The sequence below is a fragment of the Scyliorhinus canicula genome, chromosome 13, assembly GCF_902713615.1.
Source record: "Scyliorhinus canicula chromosome 13, sScyCan1.1, whole genome shotgun sequence".
In the NCBI taxonomy this organism is placed as follows: Eukaryota; Metazoa; Chordata; class Chondrichthyes; order Carcharhiniformes; family Scyliorhinidae; genus Scyliorhinus; species Scyliorhinus canicula.
Window position 1 is genome coordinate 104,509,352 of NC_052158.1, and position 19,909 is coordinate 104,529,260.

General features: G+C 46.0%; 1 protein-coding gene across 5 annotated transcripts in view; it reads left to right on the plus strand.

Moving 5' to 3' along the window:
- ect2 (epithelial cell transforming 2) overlaps positions 1-19,909 on the plus strand; it is a 91,491-nt gene that overhangs the window by 56,520 nt on the left and 15,062 nt on the right. For all 5 annotated transcript variants that reach the window (XM_038816139.1, XM_038816140.1, XM_038816142.1 and 2 more), the window contains 7 exons: positions 2,797-2,865; positions 13,795-13,905; positions 14,574-14,670; positions 15,321-15,402; positions 16,533-16,611; positions 17,114-17,233; positions 18,190-18,328. In XM_038816139.1, coding sequence (XP_038672067.1) covers positions 2,797-2,865; positions 13,795-13,905; positions 14,574-14,670; positions 15,321-15,402; positions 16,533-16,611; positions 17,114-17,233; positions 18,190-18,328 — 697 coding nt within the window. The remainder of the gene's footprint in view (positions 1-2,796; positions 2,866-13,794; positions 13,906-14,573; positions 14,671-15,320; positions 15,403-16,532; positions 16,612-17,113; positions 17,234-18,189; positions 18,329-19,909) is intronic.

Genomic DNA, 19,909 nt, shown 5'->3' on the forward strand with positions numbered 1-19,909 from the left:
ACAGAAATTGCGGCAACACATTTATTTTAACCGCCTGTAGCCGACCCACCAGTGACAGAGGGAGACCATCCCACCTTGCCAGATCAGCTTTCACTCTCCCCACCAAACTATAAATATTGTACCTGCGGAGCACCCCCACCCCAATTCCGGGGAACCTGCACTCCCAGGTACCTAAAGTGAGTTCCTGCCCTATGGAATGGCACCCCCCCCCCCCCCACCCCGGCCGAGACACCACAAAATATTCACTCCTGTTTAGATTTAGTTTGTACCCCGAGAAAGACACAAACACTCACTCACAGCAGCTCCAATATTCCCCTATCGACACACTCTGTTCTGACACATAAAACAGCAAGTCATCAGCATATAAGGTCACCCTATGCTCTATTCTCTCTCTCTCTCTCTCTCTCTCTCTCTCTCTTTCCCCCCCCCCCCCCCCCCCCCCCACATTCCTTTCCATACCCCCGAACTACTTAATGCGATGGCCAATGGCTCAATCGCGAGTGCAAACAGCAGGGTGGCATAGGACAGCTCTGCCTTGTCCCACGGTGGAGAGAAAAGTATCTCGAGCTGATGTTGTTTGTGCCGACAATCGCCCTCTGCTCCTTGTATAGTAGCTTTACCCAGTTCACAAATCTTGATCCAATCCCAAACCGCTCCAGAACTACAGTCAAGTATCCCCATTCTACCTGGTCAAACGCCTTCTCGGCGTCCAATGCCACAACTACCTCTGTTTCCTTCCCCTCTGCCGGTGCCATAACGATGTTCAATACCCTTCTAACGTTTGAAAAGAGCTGACTCCCTCTCCGGATCCCTGTCTGATCTTCACCTATCACCTTCAGGAGGCACTCCTCCAGCCTACCCGCCAGTATCTTCACCAATACTGTTGCGTCCACATTCAGAAGTGATGTGGGCCTATACGACCCACACTCCATCAGATCCTTATCTTTTTTTTAGCAACAGGGAAATCGATGCCTGCCCCAAAGTTTGTGGCAATATCCCCTTTCCTATATACTCTTCAAACATCCCCACCATCAGGGGTGCCAGCTTATCCTTGAATTTTTTAATAATATTCCACCGGAATCCAATCCGGCCCTGCCACCTTCCCTGACTGCATCCTCCCAATCGCATCCTTTACCTCCTGCTCCACTATCACTTCTTCTAATGTAGCCCTGTCCCCCTCCCCTAACCTCGGGTATTCCAACCCATCTAGAAATTCCTGCATCTCCCTCCGGAGCAGACCTGCTAACATACAGCCTTATCTCCATGTTCGTAAATTTGCACCCTTGCTCGTCTCAGTTGGCGCACCGCCTTCCTGGTAGATAGTCGGTCAAAGCTCATCTGCAGTTCTTTCCTCCTTTTCCAGCTTTGCTGGGTCCCCATCTTTTGAATAACTCCTATCTACCTCCAACATCTCATCTATTACCCTCTGCAGCTCCAACCTCCTCTTTGTCCACCCTGGCCTTGAAGGAAATCACCTCACCACTGCCTTTGGAGCCTCCCATACAACTGCCTTTGACTCCTCACCCAAACAGTTGAAACCTACATATTCCTCAATTACCTTTTCAATTTTGTCACAGAACCCTTGGTCCCCCAAAAGTCCCACATCTAATTTCCACCCCGGCCTCTGCGCTACCCCCTTCTCCAGTACCATATCCAGCCAATGCGGAGCATGATCTGACACTGCAATTGACAAGTATCCGACCCCTTAACCCCATCCAGCAAAGCCTTCCCACCACGAAAAAGTCGATCCGTGAGTATACCGTATGGACTGCTGAGAAAAACGAGTACTCCGTTCCTTAGGGTGCAGAAACCTCCAAGGGTCCACCCGACCCATTTCCACCATTAGCCCAGCTAAAGCCCCACCCCCCTTTGATGGGACCAGCGAGCGCAGGCGTGATCTGTCCAACCGTGGCTCCTGCACCACGTTCCAGTCCCGTCCCCCGCCCCCACTATCAGTTTGTGTGTGTCCAAGTCGGGATGGCTCCAAACACCTTCTTTGCAAATCCCGCATTGTCCCAATTGGGACTGTATACACTTAACAGCGCCATTAACCTCCCCACCAGCGCCACTCTCACAATCGCCCTGATATTTACCCCCCTGATCCGCCACCACCTTCTCCATCTGGAAGCGTACTCTTTTGCTGACTAGTGCCGCTACCCCTCGAGCCCTTCCGTCAAATCCAGAGCGAAACATCTCACTAATCCGGCCCTGTTTAAGTCTCACCTGGTCCTTCACCCTCAAGTGAGTCTCCTGCAGCATTGCTACATCGGCTTTCAAACTTTTAAGATGGGCAAGTACCCTTGACCTCTTTACCGGATCTCCTAACCCCCTCACTGTTCCACGTGACTATCCTAACTGGGGAGTCTCTCACCCCCCCCCCCCCCCCCCCCTTATTCACCATCATCGTACCACTGAGCCCTGCCCCATGAGCTTGACCCACCCCTATCCATTATTAACATCGAATCCCTTTCTCTTTCCCCAAAAAAGGCTTTTCTAAATGCCCCAACACTTAATCCTGATCATGTTTCCTATGTCTGACACAAATGTTTGAAATCACTGATACTACTGACAATTTTCATTCTCCAGTTTGAATTTTGATTACTTTTCAATGCTTGTTTTTGTGCAGCTCCCATCGAAGCTGTCTCATTGGGAAAAGTGGTTCCATGTTGAGTTATTGACACATTTGCACATGAATTTTAATGTTGGGGAGAAATTTGTGGTTGAAAGGAGATGTTTAATGTAACTGCTTGTAACACTTCTGAATGACATTTTATTTTATTTTATTTATTTCCATAGAGTGACCTTGAAGAACTTGTTTTGAACTGGTCAGAACAACACAGTATAGGTGGCATAATCCAAAAATATGTAAGTATTGAAGTTTCTCTAAGTAAACAATAAGCTCTCCTTTATAAAAAAAAATATTTTTGTGAAAGACATTTTTCATGATAACAAAATAACACAATACTATGCAAACTGCACAAAGGTACAATGCAAGAATAACACAATCAATCCTTAACAATCCCCTGACCCCCCTCCCCATAACATATAACAATAAAAATTGACCAGCTAAAGACCCCCTTTAATGGCTGACTGTGACTAATTCGCTGAAAGGGGAAATTAATGGCTGCCATCTCAAGTAGAACACTTCTATGAACCCCCTAACTTGACATCTCTAGATATAGGAACTCCATTATGTCGTCCAACGAGGCCAAGGCACTGGGTGGAGTAAGAGATCTCCATCCAAGCTGAACTCTCCTCCGGGCTATTAATGAGGCTAAGGGAGGACATCTGCCTTGACCCCCATCTGCAGCACTGGCGAGTCTGAGACCCTGAAAATAACCACCAGAGGACTCCAGCTCAATATCAAGAACCCTGACATGATGTTAACGAAGGAAACTCTGAAGTTTACAAGTTTGGGACATGACCAGAACATGGGTATGATTTGCTGAAACAGCGTTCGCACCTATCGTCCACCCCAGAGAAACACAACGCACATCCTCATCTTGGTCCAATGCACCCTGTGCACCACCTTGTACTGAATCGGGCTGAGCCTAGCACAGGAGAAGGTGGAGTTGACCATATGAAGAGCCTTACTCACCATCTCTCTCTCTCTCTCTCTCTCTCTTTCTTCCCCCCTCCCCCCCCCCCCCCCCCCCACCACCCAATCAAAATCCAGACCCAGCTCACTCTCAACACCACCTCCACGCCTCATCCAGCAGAGCCTGCTCTGCCAACCGGATCAGGCCATAAATGTCCAAAACCCTCCCCTCTCCCAACTTGGCTGAAAATAAGACCCTATTCAAGAAGGCTCGGGTGCCAAGGGAAATGAGGAAATCTTACGCGAGAAAGCGCGAGCCTGGAAATACTTGAATAAGTTAGTTCCCTGGAGTGGAGTTGGAATTTGTCCAACAGCTCCTCAAAACATACAAAACCCTTCACAAACAGGTCCTCAAACATCTCCAGACCAGCTGCCACCTTGAATGCGAACCCACTGGCACAAAGATGATTCCTACAAATGGGGATTAACAATGACATGGAACCGAGCACAAAACGTTGTCTGATTGCCACCAACTCCTCAGAGTGGACACCACTACAGGACTCTAGGTAGATTTTGCAGGGGAGGAGAGAAGCAAGGCAGTTACCCCCAAACTAGAACCCATATGGAATTCATATCCTAGAGCCACCCCGGTACCTTTTTCAATATTTTCAGCTGCCCAGTAATAAAACAACCAATTAAGTAAAGCGAAGCCACTCGACTGACTCTCTGCCTCCCTCTTTTCTCTCTGAAGAAATTCCCTCTGAATCCTTGGGGTCTTTCTTGCCCAAATGAAGGAAGCTTATGAATTTGTTGACTCTAGCAAAGAAAGAGTTAGAGAGAAAAAGAGGGAGACATTGACAAATAAATAAAAACCTCGGGAGAACATGAATTTTAACCGTCCGAACCCTGTCTGCCAAGGACAGGGGGAAGTCGTCCCATTTCTAAAAGGGCGATTTGATCCTATTCACCAGTCTAGTATAATTTAATTTACAGAACGGGGGCCCAATCATGGGCTACCTGGATTCCCAGATGATGAAAGCTAGATCTGGCAAGGCGAAAAGGCAACAAGTCCAGCTCGGCTCCTCTCCCTGAGGGGGTTCACTGGAAAACATTTGCCCTTCTCCAAATTCAACTTGTACCCTGACAAGGAGCCAAAACTCCTAAGTAGGCTCATTTTCTCATCCATGGTGGCAACTGGGCCAGTGATGTAAAGATCAGATCACCTGCATACAAGGACATCCTATACTCCCTCCCTGCCTTATGCCCCTCCACTCAGTGGAAGATCTCAATGCCATTGCTGGCCAAAGCAAACAAAAGCGGAGGCAATGGACATCCCTGCCTCATAACCCAAGACCAAGGCATTTGTATGAACGCTTGCCGTAGGAGTCCTATACAGAAGGCGAATCCAAGATATAAACTTTGGCCTGAACCAAACTTCCCAAGAATCTTATATAGGTACCCCATCTCAATCTTATCAAGTACATTTTTGGCATCCATTGAAAGAATCACCTTTGGTTCGGGCTTTGGAGAGGGGGAAAGAACGATACTTAATAATCTACATATATTGGCCACCTACTGCCGACCCTTGACAAAACCTGTCTCTTCCGAGATCACCTTCGAAGGCAGGCTTCAACACTTTAGCCAGCAATTTAGCTTCAGCATTCAACAATGAGTTGGCCCGATGCGACCCACGTTCTGTAGGGCCCTGATCCTTCTTCAAAATCTGGGAAATCTGGGCCTTTGCCAGTGTAACCGGCAGTAACCCTTGGGACAAGGAATCATTAAACATGTCCTTTATCAGTGGCATCAACTGCCCCGCAAATCTCTCGTAGAACTCTTTTATGGTGAAATCCACCTGGGCCCAGAGTTTGACCCGACTGCATTAAACCGATATATTTCATAATCTCCTCTGGGCCCAGTGGGGATTCCAGCTCTCCTTCTCTTGTTCTCGGATGCAAAAACTGCTGCGGGGCCTGCCCCCCCCCCCCCACCCCCCTGCCCCAATAAAGCCAATATTGCTGTTGCCACTCCTGGTGGAATCAGTGATTTTGATCTTGACCTGTCTCACGAGGGTATAAAACACAATTTAGCCCCCCCCGCCCCAAAATCAAGAATAGAAGCCAGTACATAGAATTTACAGTGCAGAAGGAGGCCATTCGGCCCGTCGAGTCTGCACTGACCCACTTAAGTCCTTACTTCCACCCTATCCCCGTAACCCAATAACCCCATCCAACCTTTTTTTGGTCATTAAGGGCAATTCATCATGGCCAAGCCACCTAACCTGCACATCTTTGGACTGAGGAAATCGGAGCACCCGGAGGAAACCCACGCACACACTGGGAGAACGTGCAGACTCCGCACAGACAGTGACCCAGCGGGGAATCGGATCTGGGACCCTGGCGCTGTGAAGCCACAGTGCTATCCACTTGTGCCGCCGACAACTCAGTCATTTCCACCAAGAGGGGCAATCCAGCAACTACTTAAATAGCACAGTCACTGGGCCCGCCCAAGATGGCTGCCAAGCCCTCCCTCATAACAAGCCAAAGAACAAGCTGTAGTCACCATCATAAAACTACCCCACTCCCACCCTCTTCCCCCAACAATACGACACCCAAGTGAACAATCAATTTCTTTCTCCTCCCCCCTAACCAGTGGATCAAATCAAAATAGTCTTCCCATTTCTAGTCGTGAATGGTAGTGGCCGATTAAACTAACTAGCAAAAGGAAGAGATTGCATGAGCATCCCCAACCTCAAAGATGGGGAAAGACCAGCATGTCCGTGCAAGGCTGAAATATTTGCAATCATATTCACCCAGAAGTATCAAGTTGGTGATCTATCTTAGCCTCCTCTTTGGATCCTCAGCATTACTGACGCCCATCTTCAGTCAAGTTAATTTTCCTGATGTATCGCAATGACTCGATATACTGCATACAGCCAAAATCTATGGGCACCAGCAGTGGTGCCAAGACCTGTGCTGCAGAACTAGCTGTGTCTCTAGCCGAGCTGTTATTTTTGTTTTGTTTCACCCTCCTTTTTTTCTTTAAAAATAAATTGAGTACCAAATTATTTTTTTCCAATGGGGCAATTTAACCTGGCCAATTCACTACCCTGCACATATTTGTGTTGTGGCGGCGAGACCCACGCAGACACGGGGATAATGTGCAAACTCCATACAGGCAATGACCCAGGGCCAGGATCGAACCTGGGTCCTCAGCACTGTAATCTTTATTAGTGTCACAAGTAGGCTTACATTAACACTGCAATGAAGTTACTGTGAAAATCCCCTAGTCCCCACATTCCGGCGCCTGTTCGGGTACATGGAGGAAGAATTCAGAATGTCCAATTCACCTAACAGCATGTCTTTCGGGACTTGTGGGAGAAAACCGGAGTGCCCGGAGGAAACTCGCGCAGACATGAGGCGAACGTGCAGACTCTGCACAAACAGTGACCCAAGCCGGGAATCGAACCTGGGACCCTGGCGATGTGAAGCAACAGTGCCACCGTGTGGTCCACAAGCCAAGCTGTTCAAGTACACCGCTCATCTAATCATCAATATGGAAAATTGCCCAGGTATAATCTTTCCACAAAAAGCAAGACTAATTCAATATGGTGAAATTCTATCTCCATGATTGAAGATGTCATTGAGTTCTATCAAGCAGGATTTGATCACCAATAACCTGATCACCAGTGCTTAGTTTAAGTTCTGTCAGGACTGCTCTGCCTCAGACCTTACTATTGCCTCAATCCAAACATGGACTGCAAGAGCTTAATGACAGAGATAAGGTATGAGGAACTGCACTTGACATTAAGGAGTTTTTGTGAAATTCATGTCTGAGGGAGTTGGAGTGGAGGGAGCCCTCCCCTGGTAACGGTTGTACCTAGCACAAGGTAGGTGCGTGTGATTTGTCAGCTACAGGATATCACTGTAGAAGTTCGTCTGGTCAATGTCCTAGGTCCTGACTATCTTCAGCTGTGTAGTAATCCACGGGAGGCAGGAGTTCCGTTACCACACCAATATTTATTTACAATAACAATATTACAGGAGCAGCTACAAACAGTGCTGCTAACAGTCTAGTAGCAGCGCCGGAATGTGGGGACTAGGGGATTTTCACAGTAACTTCATTGCAGTGTTAATGTAAGCCTACTTGTGACAATAAAGATTACAGTGCTGAGGACTGCTCACAAAGCCTACACAGGTGATTATATGGGCCCCCTCAATGAGCTATCATTGAGGGAGCTCATACTACAATTGGCCAACCAATAAAGCCAGTTGGAGTTCATTACAAGCTGTTTAATCAATGATCTTTCCTCAGGTCAGAACTGAAAATGTTTACTGCACGGTTCTATACCATTCATAACTCCTCAGATAAGGGAGAAATCTCTGCCTGCCTGTAGAAGGACCTCAGTAAAGTTCAGACTGGCTAAGTGGCAAGTTACATTTGTGCTGGGCAGAACTCTGCATATCAAGGGGAAGCACTTTGTTGGACAATTATATCCCATCAAAAAAAATTGATATGTGTCTCTGGCTAGGTCAGCATTTTTATTGCCCATCCCTAATTGCCCTCCAAAGTGGTGGTGAACCATCCCCTTGATACCCCTGTTTTCCATGTGGTGCAGTTGCACCCATGTGCTGTTCGGGAGGGAGTTCCAGGATTTTAACTCGGCGACAGTGCCGAATGGTGATATTGTTCCAAGTCAGGATACTGAGTGGCTTGGGAGAGGAACTTGTTTGGGGTAATCATCCTCCAAGTAAATTACTTGAGGCTACCACTGACCACTAATCTAAGTGGACCAACTGCATAAATAGTACAAGAGTAGATCAGAGGTGCATATTCTGCTGAGAGTGATTCCACTTACTCTCCCGACAAGATCTAAGACAGGAATGTAATGGAAAAATCTCCCTTTGCTTGGATAAGTGCAGCTGTAACATTACCTGGAGAAGCTCGACACCAGGGCAAAACAGATTGCTTTATTGGCACCCACACACCATATCAAATTTGCATTCCTCCATCTAGTGCACCATGTGTACCATCTGCAAGATTGAACTATAGCAAGTCAAGGGTTCTTCAACAGAACCTCCCAAACCCATAACTTCTACCACCTAGAAAAAGGACAGCAAGTGTGCAAGAGCACCACCACCTTCAAGTTCCAGGTACGACCTCCGCAAAGCCAACTGAGATGCCAAGAGAATATCAAAGCAAGCGAGAATCACAGGCGGACTCTCGGCGATTGTGGCAAGGACTAAACAACAAAATGGGCTACAAAGCGAAGCCGAGCAGTATCTCTGGCAGCAGCGCACCCCTCTCCGATGCACTCAATGCATTCTATGCTCTGTTCGAGCACATAACCAAACATCCGCTGTAGAGTGCCCCAGCAGCTCTATTCAGCTATACCTCCATCATAATTTCCGTAGGCCTTCCTGAAAGTGAACCCTCTGAAGGCGACTGGCCTGGATGGGATCCCTGGTCGTGCACTCGGAGACTGCGCAGACCTGCTGGCAGAAGTGTTCGTGGACATCTTTAACCTGTCCCTACTCCACTCCGAGGTCCCCACCTGCTTCAAGAAGACCATCATACCGGTGCCAAAGAAGAACCGGCAATGTGCCTCAATGACTACCGTCCGGTGGCCCTGACTTCAGTCGTAATGAAGTGCTTTGAGTGGTTGATCATGAAGGGCATCACCTCCATACTCCCAGAACGCCTTGATCCATTGTAATTCGCATACCGTCGCAACCGGTCCACAGCAGATGCCATTTCCCTGGCTCTACATTCATCCCGAGAGCATCTCTACAACAAGGACTCCTATTTATTGACTATAGCTCCGCCTTCAACACATCATCCCAGCCAAACTCATATCAAAGCTCCAAAACCTAGGACTTGAATCCCCACTCTGCAACTGGATCCCCCATTTTCTGACCAACAGACCACAATCAGTAAAAATGAACAACACTTCCTCCACAATAGTCCCCAATACCGGGGCCCCGCAAGGCTGCGTACTTTTAAAAATAAAAAATAAAAAATTTTTATTCAAATTTTCACAAAAAAAAAAAGAAAATAGTAACAGAAAATTCAAAAAACAAAAAGAACAACCCCCTCCCCCCATAAATACAAAAGAGAAACAGTAAATAAATGCCCGTTGTTAGCGAAGATTCAACCCAAAACAAAGAGAAAGAGACCCCCCACCCCGGGTTGCTGCTGACCTTTTGATTTTTACCGTTCTGCCAGGAGATCTAGGAATGGTTGCCAACTCTGAAAAACCCCAGCACTGGCCCCCTTAGGGCAAATTTCACCTTCTCCAATTTAATAAACCCCGTCGTATCGTTAACCCAGGCCTCCACGCTTGGGGGCCTCGCATCCTTCCACTGAAGAAGAATCCTCCGCCGGGCTACTCGGGATGCAAAAGCCAGAACACCGCCCTCTTTCGCCTCCTGCACTCCCGGCTCCACTGCAACCCCAAATATTGCGAGTCCCCAGCCTGGCTTGACCCTGGATCCTACCACCCTCGATACCGTCCTTGCTACACCCTTCCAAAATTCCACCAGTGCTGGGCATGCCCAGAACATGTGGACATGGTTTGCTGGGCCCCCAGAGCACCTAATACACCTGTCCTCACTCTCAAAAGAACCGGCTCATCCTTGTCCCGGTCATATGATCCCTATGCAGCACCTTAAACTGTATGAGGCTAAGCCTCGCACAAGAGGAGGAGGAGTTCACCCTTTCCAGGGCATCCGCCCACGTCCCCTCCTCGATCTCCTCACCCAGCTCCTCCTCCCATTTACCTTTCAGCTCCTCCAACGAGGTCTCGTCTACCTCCTGCATCACTTGATACACTTCCGAGATCCTCCCCTCTCCAACACACACCCCCGAGAGCACTCTGTCCTGAACCTCACGCGGCGGCAGCAGAGGGAACCCCGCCATTTGCCGTCTGCCAAACGCCCTTACTTGCATGTGCCTAAAAGTGTTCCCCGGAGGGAGCCTAAACTTCCCTTCCCACTCGCCCAGGCTTCCGAACTTCCCATCTATGAACAAGTCCCCCAGCCCCCTGACACCTGCCCTGTGCCAACTCAGGAACCCGCCATCAATTCTCCCCTGAACAAACCGGTGGTTCCCCGTATTGGGGACCCCATCGAGGCCCTCACCTCCTTCCCCCCCCCCCCCCATGTGCCGCCTCCATTGCCCCCAAATCTTGAGGGTAGCTGCCACCACCGGGCTCGTGGTATACCTCGTTGGAGGGAGCGGCAGCGGCGCCGGTACCAGCGCTTCCATGCTCGTGCCCACACAGGATGCCATCTCCATCCTCTTTCATTCTGCGCCCTCCCCGTCCATTACGCACCATCGCTGCGTTGGCAGCCCAATAATACCCACAGAGGTTGGGCAGCGCCAGCCCCCCCTATCCCTGCCCCGCTCCAGAAACACCCTTCTCACCCTTGGGGTCCCGTGCGCCCACACAAATCCCGTAATGCTCCTGTTAACCTGCCTGAAAAAGGCCTTCGGGATAAGGATGGGGAGGCATTGGAACAGAAACCTCGGGAGCACCGTCACCTTGACTGACTGCACCCTACCCGCCAGAGACAGTGGCAACATGTCCCACCTCTTAAACTCCTCCATTTGCTCCACCAGCCTTGTGAGGTTAAGCTTATGCAAGGCCCCCAGCTCCTGGCCACCTGAAGCTCCTCTCTGCCCTTTTCAGCGGGAGCCTCCCAATCCGCCCTCCTGGTCCCCTGGGTGGACCACAAACAGCTCGCTTTTCCCAAAGTTAAGCTTATACCCTGAGAAATCCCCAAATTCTCAGAGAATCCCCATCACCACCGGCATTCCCTCCACCGGGTCCGCCACATACAACAAAAGGTCGTCCGCGTAGAGCGACACTCAGTGCTCCTCCCCACCCCAGACCAGGCCCCACCAATCCCCCGACTCCCTCAGCCAGGGGTTCAATTGCCAGCGCAAAAAGTAGGGGGGGACAGGGGACACCCCTGCCTCGTCCCTCGATACAATCGAAAATACACCGACCACCTCTTATTCGTGGCCACACTCGCCATCGGGGCCTCATACAACAGCCTCGCCCAACTGACAAACCCCTCCCCAAACCCGAACCTTTCCAGCACCTCTCACAAGTACCCCCACTCGGCCCTGCCAAAGGCCTCCGCATCTAGCGCCACCACTATCTCCGCGTCCCCTTCCACCGCCGGCATCATTATAACGTTCAAGAGCCTCCGTATATTAGTGTTCAGCTGCCTCCCCTTCAAAACCCCCGTTTGATCCTCGTGAATAACCTGCGGCACACAGTCCTCAATCCTCATGGCTAAGATCTTTGCCAACAACTTGGCGTCCACATGCAAGAGTGAGATCGGCCTGTAAGACCCACACTGCAGGGGATCCTTGTCTCGCTTAAGAATCAAGGAGAGCAGCGCCTGAGTCATCGACGGGGGCAAAGCCCCCCCCCCCCCCCCCCCCCTTGCCTCGTTAAAGGTCCTAACCAACAGCCCAGCAGGTCTGCATACGTCTTATAAGATTCAACCGGGAACCCATTCGGCCCCGGCGCCTTCCCCGACTGCATGTTCCCTATCCCTTTGACCAGCTCCTCGAGCTCAATTGGCGCCCCCAGACCCTCCACCCGTCCCTCTTCCACCCTCGGAAATCTCAGCCAGTCTAAAAAGCGCTCCATCCCCCCCCCCCCCCCCCCCCCCCCTCCACCGCCGGAGGTTCGGACCGATATAGTCTCTCATAAAAGTCCCTGAAGACCCCATTAATGTCTACCCCCCCTCCGCACCACATTTCCCCCCTGATCCTTAACACCACCAATCTCCCTGGCCGCATCCTGCTTACGGAGCTGGTGTACCAGCATCCTGCTCACCTTCTCCCCATACTCGTACACCGCACCCTGCGCCTTTCTCCATTGAGCCTCCGCCTTCCTGGTGGTCAACAAGTCGAACTCAGCCCGAAGGCTGCGCCGCTCCCTCAGCAAACCCTCCTCCGGGGCCTCTGCGTACCTCCTGTCCACCCTCACCATCTCCCCCACCAATCTCTCCCTTTCTCTCTGCTCCCCCCTCCCTGTGGGCCCGAATGGAGATCAACTCTCCATGAACCAGCGCCTCCCAGACCGTCCCCACTCGGACCTCCCCGTTATCGTTGGCCTCTAGATACCTCTCAATACATCCTCTAACCCGCCTCCTCACTGCCTCGTCCGACAGCAGCCCCACCTCCAAGCGCCACAACGGGTGCTGGTCCCTCTCCTCCCCCAGCTCGAGGTCCACCCAATGCGGGACATGGTCCGAAATGGCTATCGCCAAGTACTCAGCGTCTACTACCCTCACAATCAGCGCCCTACTTGAAACTAAAAAATCAATCCGGGAGTAGGCCGTATGCACATGGGAGAAGTATGAAAATTCCCTGGCCCTCGGCCTCGCAAACCTCCATGGATCCACCCTCCCATCTGGTCCATAAACCCCCTCAGCACCTTAGCCGCCGCAGGCCTCCTACCCGTCCTGGAACTGGATCGATCCAGTGGCAGATCCAGCACCGTGTTGAAATCCCCCCCCCCCCCATTACCAGGCCCCCCCGCCTCCAAATCTGGAATCTGGCCCAACATGCGCCCCATGAAACCTGCATCATTCCAATTCGGGGCGTATACATTGACCAGCACCACCTGCTCCCCTTATAGGATGCCGCTCACCATCATATACCTCCCGCCGCTGTCTGCCATCACACTCGACACCTCAAATGACACCCTCCTCCCCACCAGGATCGCCACCCCCCCGGTTTTCTGCATCCAGCCCCGAATGAAACACTTGGCCCACCCACCCCTTCCTCAACCTAACCTGATCCGCCACCTTCAGGTTCGTCTCCTGAAGCATAGCCACGTCCGCCTTCAGCCCCCTCAGGTGCGCGAACACGCGGGGCCGTTTAAGTGGCGGCTCACCACTGCTATCCCATGCAATAAATACTGGCCTTGCCAATAATTCAGTAATCCTGTTACTGCAGTTAACTATACAAAGAAATACTCTTGATGTCCTGAATTAAATGGTTTCTCTTGGAGCTACAATTTGAATCAACTAGGTTATGATAAACTTGGTTACATTTTGAAGGATTCATGCACTCAAAAATTTCCAACCGTGTATGATCACTAAATATTTAATCACAAGATTTCAAAACTGTCCTTGAAGGCTTTAGCCTGAAAGAACACTTGAGTCACATAAAATAATACTGCCGTTTGTTTTGCATTGATGCGATGGATTGAAATTGACTTTTTTTTTCAGTCAAAGGACTTGGTGAAGACCTATCCACCATTTGTGAACTTCTTTGAAATGAGCAAAGAAACTATTGGGAAGTGTGAAAGACAAAAGCCACGGTTTCATGCCTTCTTAAAGGTATTAGATTTATTTGAAGCATTTGTACATCCTGAGTTTATAATTCTCTTTCTGAAGAGGGCAGATGTCCTTGCACTCGCCTGCAACCATTCACAGTGAATTAAATTAGGATTTGAATCGACCAGTTCATGTAATTATCTATACTTAGGGCTGCTATCTTAAAAAAAAACATAATTGTGCAAAGGTTTCACATGGCAAACCTTAAAACGTTTAAAATTAAAGCAAATTCTTCAGATGCTGGAAATCTGAAATCAAAACAAGTTCTGAAGAAGTCATAATGGACTCGTAACATTCACTCTGATTTTCTCTCCGCAGATACTGCCTGATCTGCTGAGTTTTCCAGCTTATTGCTGTTTTATCTCTTAAAACGGGTGACATGGCTGGAATGGAAGATTTCCGCTTTTATAAGAAAAAAAATTAATTGTTCTTCCTCTGAGAATATGTTTACCTACTGTCCTCTAAGAAAACATCTACACTTGTTTTGCAGCTCTGTACAATATAACTGAAGAACTTGGCAACAAAGCACATATCACGTGCCACTTCATGGCCTTGGTAGTGATGAAGCTTTTAAATTAGACCCCTTTTAGCTTTTAAAATGTTGACACTGGTTAGTCTTATCAATTTCTAATGAGAAATAATATTTTTACTCTTTATTTTTATTTTGACAGATCAATCAAGCGAAACCTGAATGTGGCCGTCAGACCTTGGCTGAGCTGCTTATTCGTCCTGTACAGAGATTGCCAAGTGTTGCCTTGCTATTGAATGGTACTGAGGTTGTTCAAAATGTTTATGGAACATTTTGGAATATACATAACCTAGACTTCGAGTTAATTTAACACCGTATTTGTACCAATTGCTGTTTAGCAATTGCTGGGCTGGTTGAGCACAGTGGGCGAAACAGCTGGTTTGTGATGCAGAACAATGCCAGCAGGGCGGGCTCAATTCCCGTCCAAGCCTCCCCGAACAGGTGCCGTAATGTAACGATTAGGGGCTTTTCACAGTAACTTCATTGAAGCCTACTTGTGACAATAAGCGATTATTATTATATTATAAAATCCATGTGTAATTAAACCAAAAAAGACCAAGTTTCTTTCAGTCTTGTATATTTGAGAATTATGCAATGTGGATTTCATGGAACAGGTTAAATTTGAAAGTTGTTCGTGCATACATCCAAATGTAATTTTTTTTAATCATGATCTAAAGTCACTGAAATGACTTGGAGACCTTTGAACCTCAATTCTTAAAATGAGTTGAATTCTGTGGGAAAGACCTAACATGGTTAGTGTGTCTCATTTAAAATTGGCTTGAGATACTGATTTCTATGTCTTCCTGATAATCACTTGAATGAATTGCTGATTTAAAATTCATAATTGTAAATGGCCAAGTGATTTAATTCCAATTTATCCTTTGTTTAGACCTTAAGAAGCACACTGCAGATGGCAATCCTGACAAAGTTAGTTTGGAAAATGCTATTGAGTTACTAAAAGAAGTCATGACGTAAGTTTTGGGTTTCTAGCCATGTTTTGGGGACTTAATGTGTAGTCAATTGATCAGGGCGGCATTTAAATTCTCTGTTCAAATGTGTGCAACGTGTACTTGAATTAATTCTGCAAAATAGGTGATTTATGAAAACTATTTTTATATTCCAAATTCCTTGTAGGTAACTTGTGCAAACACGGTGTGATCATTAGGAATAAACTAACCTGTTGATCTGATTTGGTAACGGCTCTTTAAAGCAGTGCCATTGGATTTGCATCCACTCAACAGACAAATAGGGCCTTACTTTTATGTCAGATCCAAAAAGCAGTGACAACATTTGAAATGAGTGACACCTCCTTAGACCATTTGATAACTCAAAAGGAGGAATTGGGAGAGTTAATTAATGTGCAGCCTCATCTTGGGATGTGGGAATGCTGGCCAGGCCAGTATTTATTACCCATCCCTAATTGCCCTTGAGAATGTGCAGGTGAATTGCTTTGAACCGCTGCAGTTCATGTGTTGTTGTTGTACCCCATAGTGCTGTTAAGGAATTCTAGGATTCTGATACACTGACGATGAAGAAACCATGATACCAAGTCAGAAAGTGGTGTTATTCCCAGGCATCTGATGTCCTTCTAAATGGTAGTGGTTGTGACTAAGTCGGCTGCTTTGTCCTGGGCGGTGTCAAATTTCTTGAGTTTTGTTGGAGCTGCAGTCATCCGGGAAAGGGTGCTATACATCAATGATGCTCATTAACACATAGAAAAGATTAAGTGCTTTCTGCAGAAAATAGAAACTGACTAATATTTTGAACTTTTACTAAACTATTTTATTTTGGAATTCATAACAGTAATTGGGTTGAACCCTAAAATATTCCACAGTGACCGTTTGCATTTGAAGAGTACTTGCTAATTGGAAGGCTAATTTCCAATTACTGCATGAAAAACTCTGAACAGACTGTCATATGCCACACATTTTTCATTAATTTATCTCCACGTTAAAATACTTCCAACTTAAATAAAATAGTTTTTCCACCAAGCCAGGTATCAACAGTTCTTCCCGATTCTTTTCTGTAATTATACAATTTCATGTTCATGCACATTTTTTGATCGTGGTTTTGTTTTATGTAAAACTTTTGTTGATTTTAGGCATATCAATGAAGATAAAAGGAAAACTGAAGGTCAACGACAAATCTTTGATGTTGTCTATGAAGTTGATGGTTGTCCTGTAAGTGCATAAGCTGCTAGCACACAAACACAGATGCAACTTTGTTTTGGGAGGGGTGGAAAGAAGAAAGTGTGTGTGTCTACAGAAGTATTTGGGATATCATCAGTTTTGCCTCTGATTTTCTACAGTTTCCTGCAATTTTCCGCATCTGAAAAATTATTGATTGTCTCTGAAGCATTTTGTACAGTGGTAGGTCCGCTGCATAGATCCAGGGATCATGGACAAAATTTATACCTGTAACTGCAATGTCAGTGGGAATAGTGTTTATATTTCCATGTATGTTAGTTAACCATTTAAAAATCACTAATGCCTGATGTCCCAATTCACAAAAGTGGCTTGAAGTTTGTTTCTTATTAATTTCTCTAATTTGTCCCCTCCTAATGCATGAGAACTGGTCACTTAATACTTTACACCTTGAAATTGTAAAATACTTTTTTTTTTTAAAAACAATGTTTTTGAGATTAGCCTTGTCCATGATAAGACATTTTGTCCTTTTGTGCAGGCAAACTTGCTGTCATCTCACCGCAACCTTGTCCAGCGTGTAGAAACCATTGTACTGGATGATAACTTGTGTGACCGAGGTGAACAAGTCACTTTATTCTTGTTCAATGACTGCCTGGAGGTAAGAGTACATCTAAGTTTGAGGAGCTTGTAGGAGGGAAACCGCAATAGTATAAAAAGGGTTATGTCCAGGTATTGCTTTGTTTTATGATTTGTTGCTTTATTCTCAGAACTTCTTCTGCATTTACTGCGAGCCCAAAAATTGGCCAGGAATTAAATTGCAGTCTAAAATATGTAGATCATTTTGCATTTGATCCAGTCAAAGCCCATTGGTTTAATTCCGAAATCTGTAACAATGGGTTGCAATTGCAAAACTGATCAAATGCATAGGCTACAAGTTCAAGTTTATGTTAAAATCTAACAAAAAAATTGCAAACTTAAAATCTTTCATGCGTCTCTGCAGACAGACAGACTGTCATAAAAATGTAATGGTTTTCTTCCTTTCCATCAAATAGTAGTTTTATGGATACAGCTGGAAATGGGTTTACCACCAAAAAATAAGCCTTCCAATAAGGGTGTCCAGACTTCCATCTGAGTGATCTGATTAAAATCATTAAAAATTACTTTAAAAAAACGATATTAATACATTTAATTGTCATCGATGTACATTAGTAAATTAAAGTTTTGATACAAAATTCAAGTGTGCTAACTGGTACCTGCACACACAAGAAAATGATCACAATTTGAAATACCTTCCTGAGCCAGAACGATCAGCAGAATCTGGATCATTTAATTTTCGATTTGAATGTTCTGTTCAACATGCTAAGTTTTCTGGTGTAGTTTGGTTGATTATTACTAGTGTAAATAGCAGATTTAATGAGTGTAAACTTTTATGTTGAAGAGTTGGTATAGTTTAAATTAATTGATTTCTTTTTGTTTCAGTATGTCCCTTCAAGCATACAAAACTTGAGCATTTTGATGTTTATATTTTAAATTGCTAATGATCTTTTGCAGCCTTGAAATAAAGTTCATTCCTTGTGTGTCTTTACATTTGATATTAGCAAAATTTCTTTACAGATTGCAAGAAAGCGCCATAAGGTAATTAGCTCTTTCAAGAGTCCGCATGGTCAAACGCGACCCCCTGCCTCTCTGAAACACGTTGTGCTAATGCCCCTTTCCCAGATAAGGGGAGTATTGGATATTAAGGAGACTGAAGGTCAGTACCAATATTAGTATGGCTTAATTTTTTTAATGCATCTCTAAAGCACATTATTTTGTCTTTATTTCTCCTTTTATCCTTTCTGTTCTGCTCAGTTTGATTTTTCTTTCTTGGTAAAGCCCACAATTTCTTTAAATTTTAGATGCCAGTGTTTAAACAATTCTCTACATTTGTTTGGCAGTACCATGTTAAGTATACTTATGCTTTTCTTGAGCATTTATGGGATTTTTTTTGTGAAATTATTTTAAAAAGAAAACTTTGCTTGGCCTTTTGATATAACTTTAATTTTTGGAGTAGAAATGATAAATTGAATTCCTGGACATTTTTCTGCAACAACTGGCTACAGTTAACTTCTGGCCAGGGAAAGGAAAACTATTGGGGTACAACAACATTGAATTGACTGTGATCTTGCTCAATGTTGAAATGATCTTGTGCAATTGGCACTCATGGAAAAATACCCCAGTAGGATTCAACATCAGGAGAGCAGAATTCTTTTTGTTTTTTTGTATTGGTGGAAATATGGACAAAAGCAACTTTCAAGCCATGCTGATCACATCAGACTCCTGTAAATCAACTTCAATAATTGCTGTACGACATTGCCCTTCAAATGCTATTACCACCACTCTCCCCTCCTCTTCTCCCCCCCCCCCCCCCCCCCCCCAACCGCCCCTCAACTAGTACAGTTGAAAATGTTAACCAAATTAACTGATTGTCTTTATTGTATATAACTTCACCGCCCTTTTATCGTGACAGTTGATTTAATTCAGTTGGTTGGTGGGAAAGAAGTGACAAAAGCAAGTAGACTAATGAGAAAAAAATAAATGCAGATACAGGATGAAATGTCTTGAAAGATGCAGGAATAGTAAGGGGTAACAGTGTTACAAATAGTAAGGAAAAACAGTGTTACAAAAAGAATTAGAAACGAGGGAAGAAAGCAAATAAATGGTTACAGAAATGAATGCATTGTTTTCTGCCAATGAACAGTCCGACAAGATATGAAGATTTTTCTATAATGATTTTTAAAGGGCAAGTAAATTAATAAAATAAGGAGTGGTTGAAATGGCTCGGGAAGGGCAGAGAAATGAGAGCCAGAAACAGCATAATGCACCAAATAGCTTTCTGTCCAGTCAAGGTCCTAGATTTGACCCTAGGTCTGCCAAGATAATGGCCTCAGATGGTGGTACTGTTGCACGTTTTACTTGAGTGTATTACGCGTTTTATTGGAGGGTATTAACATGCCTCCGTTTAAAGGCCGTGTGCTTAACACTACTACGGCTTTGTGTATGTAATTCTGCTCAGGAGTCGCCAGGTGCCGTATTTAGACACCTCACGAGTACATCAAGGTCAGGTTCAAAGTAATAAATCTGTACACCGATTAGTAAGTTCAAACGATTGATATTTATTATAACAAATATAATAAATACACATGCATACGCTAAAGAGACTAAGTTACTTCTAAACTAAACAATTAAAATACTTATCTAAACAGGAACAGGCAAGGTCAGGGAGCGAGGCCTTCGTCCCATTCTTGGTCTGCAACTCTCAAAGTGTTAAAGGTCGTCAGGGTCTAGCAAGTCT